General features: G+C 37.9%; 1 protein-coding gene across 2 annotated transcripts in view; it reads right to left on the reverse strand.

Annotated features, from left to right (window-relative positions):
• LOC107605386 (hydroxyproline O-arabinosyltransferase 1) overlaps positions 1-734 on the reverse strand; it is a 4,854-nt gene extending 4,120 nt beyond the window's left edge. Inside the window, exon 1 of one of the 2 annotated variants that reach the window (XM_016307263.2) lies at positions 189-734. In XM_016307263.2, the coding sequence (XP_016162749.1) occupies positions 189-605 (417 nt within the window). In that variant the 5' untranslated portion in view covers positions 606-734. The remainder of the gene's footprint in view (positions 1-188) is intronic. The other variant, XM_016307264.2, reaches the window with a different exon arrangement.

A 5,619-nucleotide genomic window follows, 5' to 3' on the forward strand; every position in this document is an offset into this window, starting at 1 on the left:
AATAACCAAATAACCAACTTAAAATCTTCAGAATTCAAATCCTCACTCACAATAATGTCATGAATTCTAAATGTAAAGCATCAGTTTTTCCCAGAAAACCAAAGCACCCAACACCAATTTCCTTTTCATAAGAGAAACACAATTCAAAACCCCAAAAAATTAAAACTAAACCAAAAAAAGGGAAAAACCTGAACCTGATCCACGCCAGCTGGCAAAGGCTGAGCCACGAAGGTAGGGATCTCATCCATGAACTGATCAGGCTTTCCAGAATGAAGAATCCTGGTGAAGCCTCCCATGGCGGATTCAGGTCCTCCCTGATCCCTCAACTTCTTGAACCAGTAATACATCACTCTGCACTGCCACGTGTTATACACAGAATCCGAAGCAGTTACTGCAGTGTGGAAGAGTCGCTTGTTGGAATTGGAATGTGTTGATCTGTGAAGTGGCATCTTAATCAGCGGGTCAACGGAGATTGAAGGGAGTCTTGTAGAAGGTCCTGGAAAGTCTTGCTTCAATGGCGCATTTGCTGAGATTAGGATGTTGTATGTGATCAGTGCCACTGAGAATGTCACTAGAATTGTGAAGAACATGTTCCCACACCCCATTTTTTTCTTCTTCGCTCTTCTTCTTTCTCTTTTGAGTCTAATCAGGTTTTTTATTTCACTCCATGTGCAGAACAAGAATAATGATTGGGTCACTCAGTGAAGAAAAATAGTATACAACAGGATGAAACACCAAATAACTATTATAATTTATAAGCTCAATAATCCTTTCAATAATCACCAAAACCCTCCTTAATCTTTTATTTTATTTTACATATTAATATTCAATTGACTTTTAGCAAAAAAGAAACAATTATATTATTTATTATTAGAATTTAATTTTAATTTGTTAACTATGTATAAATTTTTGTGTTTAAATAATTTTTAAATAATACATTTAAAAGTTAAATGATTTTTTTTTTAAAGTGACAATATATACACCGTTTGTTATCGGTGTAATAACCTTTTTTATATTAACGATTTATGAAAATTAAATTGTTATTATTGAGTTATAACTTTTCTTGTTTATAGTATCATATAAAGAAAAATTATGTTGTAACTTGAGAGATATTAATATATATGAGATAAGTCTCAATGTAGTCTCTGAAGTTACACTTGAGTCTTATAGTAGTCCCTAAATTTAAAAGTTTTTCAGAGTCATTCCCGAACTTGCACTCCGGGACTCAAAGTTGTCCTTCTGGCAATTTCTGGACACCTGGCGCAACCAGAAAACTTAGCTGGCAGCGTTCGTGACACGTGGGACTTACAACGGCTAGCTGATGTGGCAGAGTAAACTCTCCCGCATCAATTTGGTCCCTCAGGTGAAGTTAAAACTCTAATCCCCAAATTTGAAGGCCACATTGCTCACTCTATTCTCTTCTCGTCGGTGCTATGTTCTTGTCTTCTCCCTCTTTGAAACCCGACGGTTATGGCAAGCACGAGCAATGCAGTTGGGAGCTCGAACAACCCACGATCATTTGGAAGCATCATGAGGAGAATGAACAGAAACAGAGAAGCTCGTTTGCCAGAATGGTGTGCCTGCGGGTCGAGACCGGTGCTGCGGTGGTCAGGGACGGATTCTAATCCAAGAAGACCGTTCTTGAGTTGCCCAAACTACAATGTAAGTATTATTGTTGTTGATTGCTGTATTTATGGATATAAATTTTGCTGATTGAATTTTTTTTGGATGTGCAGACTGTGGGTAAGAAATGATGTGGATTGTTTTTGTGGGTTGATAAAGTTTTGGAAGATGTCATGCCATGTGATGATAGAACAAGACATTCAGTTGATGATGAAAAAATAGAAGATGAAGATGGCTTAAAAATTTGGTAAATTAGAAGCTGTTACAGAACATTATGCAGAACAGGATAAATAAGTAATAATAGATTGACAGAACATTATGCAGCATGTAATCAGTCCAGGATTAATTCTGCATATATAGACAGCAACCCAGTGTATAAACATCATATAGGTAACTAATAAGTAATAATAGATAGATTGACACTAAATAACTTAGAACTATTAAGTCACAACCAGTGTATAAATAAGTCACAATAGATTAATTCAGCATATATAGACAGCAGCCCAGTATATAAACATCATATTGAAACACACCCAATAGGTAACTAATAAGTAACAACCAGTGACTTGTTATAAGTAAGAACTATTAAGTCACAACCAGTGTATAAACATCATTTTAAGTCACAATAGATTAATTCAGCATATATAATCAGCAGCCCAGTATATAAACATCATTTTAAGTCACAACCAATAAATATTGCATACCTTCTGCATATCTGAGATAAACACAACTTGTTCTTCTTATAATCCCCCAGGTCTTGATGAAGTAATTCCAAGAACCATCTCCAGTTTTCAGTGTTCTCAACAGGGACAATTGCATAGGCAATAACATATATATGGTTGTTTGCATCTTGACTAATAGCAGACAATATCTGACCACCATGCTGGATCTTCAGAAAAGCTCCATCCAAGCCTATGAGGGGTCTGCAACCAGCCAGAAATCCTTTTTTACATCCCTCCAAACAAACATACATCTTCTCAAAAATTGGATCATCATCAGGGTTTGGTTGAGGTATAACCCCAACTGTGACAGTGGATCCTGGATTGCTCTTCAGCAGTGTCAGCCCATAATCCCTCACCATGCCATATTGGGCAGCTGCATCACCGTACACAACAGATCTAACATCTCCTAAGGCCCTAGTCAGTGAAGACTTGTTTAGTTCCAGATCACATTTAGTCTTAAAATATTGTGCAGTCTCGGAGTGTCTCAGATTCGAATATTTTCTTAGCTTCTTCACCAATTTGTAGGCTAGCCACTTCCTATTAGCTAGTCTGTTTTTGGTCTCTCTTGCACAAGTGTGGTCATCCATGAATGTCTTGATCTGCCAGCAATTGTTCTTAGTATTATTAGAAGCATACACAAGCCAGCCACAACTCTCATCCTTACACACAGCTCTCATCCTCACGTTATCGTTCTTCTTAAACCAAATCCTTCTACCCTCTTGTATACAATATTCACGCATAGCCTCCTTGAACTCTATCTTTGTAGTGAAGGTCATTCCAACCTCAAGCCTAAGCTCTCCAAACCTCCCTCCTTCTCTAAACGCAGGGAAGATGTCATCTGAATCAACTTCCTCCAATTCATCCTTCGAGTTCGGAGGAGTCTTCATTTCTTCCGAGTGCCATGAGTCTCCACCATCAGAATCATTATAAGCATCATCCTGCACATCATGATAAGGAGCAACTGATGATCCAAACTTAGGAATCGGTCCAAAAATGATTTCATCATCCTCAGAATCTGAGTCTGCACAAACAGGACCATCATCTTCAACCATAACAAACTTCTTTCCTTTTGTAAGTTTCTTCTCTGGCCTACTTCTCAATTTCACATTAGTCTTTGCTGCTGATCTATCCAGAGGCAAGTCTTCTTCACTGGACACCTCATCACCACCAGGCCTATATGCTTCATTCTCTGCACTATCATCACTGTCATGGCTGTCTGAGGATTCCTCTGAACTAGACAAAGCAACAAAGGCTATCTTGGGCTGTTTTCCCTTACCAATTGTTCTTACAATATTTTCAGTAGCAGCAGCTCTTGTCAGTGGCCTCCTTCCACATGCTGCTGCTATTTTTACATTCTTATAGCCTCTCTTTGGTTTAGCCTTCTTGGTTTCTTTTCCTTTGGACCAAGGTTTCGGAATTGCAGTGGGTTGGGGCATTTTTTTGTGGGATTTTGGGCTTGCTTTTACTGAGTTGGGCCATTATTTTTTGTGGTAGATTGGGCTTAGGTCCAAGACTTGCAGTGGGTTGGGGGGAAATTTTTTCTGGTATGTTTCAGTTACCAGCAGAAAATGAAGTAGGTGGTTCCTTTAGTTTTGCGGATTCAGTAGCATTCTTTGGTTCAGAAGTTGAAGTGCATGGTGTTGTGCTAGGAATTGGTTCAGTTGTGGCATTGGTGGTGGATTTTGGGGTGGAAAAAATAGTTGGTATCAGCATCAGCTCCTTGCCAGAAATCACTAGTTCTGCTTCCTCAATATACACAGGTTCAGATACCCCATATTCGTAGTACACATGGATAACCCCATTGTTCTGCTAAGCCAAGTAACACATCTCCATGAGCTCCTTATCATCTGTTATTGCTCTTAAACCAGTTTGTAGAGGCTTATTAGACACCAGCCACTAAGTTTGGCTAACCTTGTCATACCTAATTTTCTTGTGATAGTCTCGGACGAAAAATACATCTAATGTGTCTGTATCAATGTCCGGCAACTCACAAATCTCTCCATCGAGGTAAGACATACTTCCATCAACCTCTGTCATAAACGACCCTCCATAGTGAAAGATGATGGTAATCAACGGATCACCCATCTGCAATTTAAGAAAAAAAAGGTTCATTGATCAAATTCATTGTCCTGAAACACATTAACAATTTGAAAATTCTAGTACTAACTGCAGTAAACCCTAACACATAAAGAACAACTTTTCATATCATCAAAACACAAGAAACGCTCTCAGTCTATAATTTTGTTGGTCAAACCACTAACAAACCTAGTAACTGATCAAACCCTAGCACAGAGCACAAAACAGAGGCGTTCATAGCCACAGATTACATTCGAAAGAAACGGCCTGAACTTTGGTGAATGTTAAATTAATAACAACATCAAAACACAGAGAAAGCACATTTTTTTTCATTTTCGGCTTACCTGTGTCAGAGAAACTAGCCTTCCCAACTCTATGTATGAAGGAGATGACAACAGCGATGCTCCAGGGCCTGAGTTTTCGACTGAAATCGGTGCGGTTAATGCAATCGCACATGCACCATTGGTGACTGTCTCGGAGAAGAAGAAACCTCAATCTCTATTGTGTTTGTTTTGTGTTTTGAGAGGAGGGAGATCATACGTAGAGTTACGTTGAGGGAAGGAGGATTTCAGCATGAAACGACGTCGTTTCATTTCATTTTGGCGCCACAGCCAAAACGGCGTCGTTTCAGTAAGTCCCACGTGTCACGAACGCTGCCAGCTAAGCTTTTCAGTTGCGCCAGGTGTCCAGAAATTGCCGGAAGGACAACTTTGAGTCCCGAAGTGCAAGTTCGGGGATGACTCTGAGGAACTTTTAAGTTCAGGGACTACTATGAGGCTCGAGTGCAACTTCATGAACTACATTGAGGCTTATCTCACAAACACTAATTACGTTTAAGTTTGTTAAAAGTTAGTAAAAGCTATTTTTAATTGTTATTCGACAATTATAAAGTATCACATTATATATTTTTTAAACTTGGAAAAATAATTTTAAACTAAAATTATAGAAGATATTATGGTGTTCACTAAATTATAGAACATTAAAGGTTACTCTTCTCTTATAGTGTTTACATATAAATTAAGCCAATAAATAATAGCTTAAATAGTAAAGTAGTCTTTCTATACTTACTTAAAAGTTGCAAATTTAAGTCTCATTCTTACTTTAAAAAAATTACATAAAAATCAAGTTTATAAAATTATTTTTAGTCATTTGTTCTCCAACAAATTATTTAAAATATAATTAGGATTGGCCATTTGGT

Source organism: Arachis ipaensis, chromosome B06, assembly GCF_000816755.2.
Source record: "Arachis ipaensis cultivar K30076 chromosome B06, Araip1.1, whole genome shotgun sequence".
Lineage (NCBI taxonomy): Eukaryota > Viridiplantae > Streptophyta > Magnoliopsida > Fabales > Fabaceae > Arachis > Arachis ipaensis.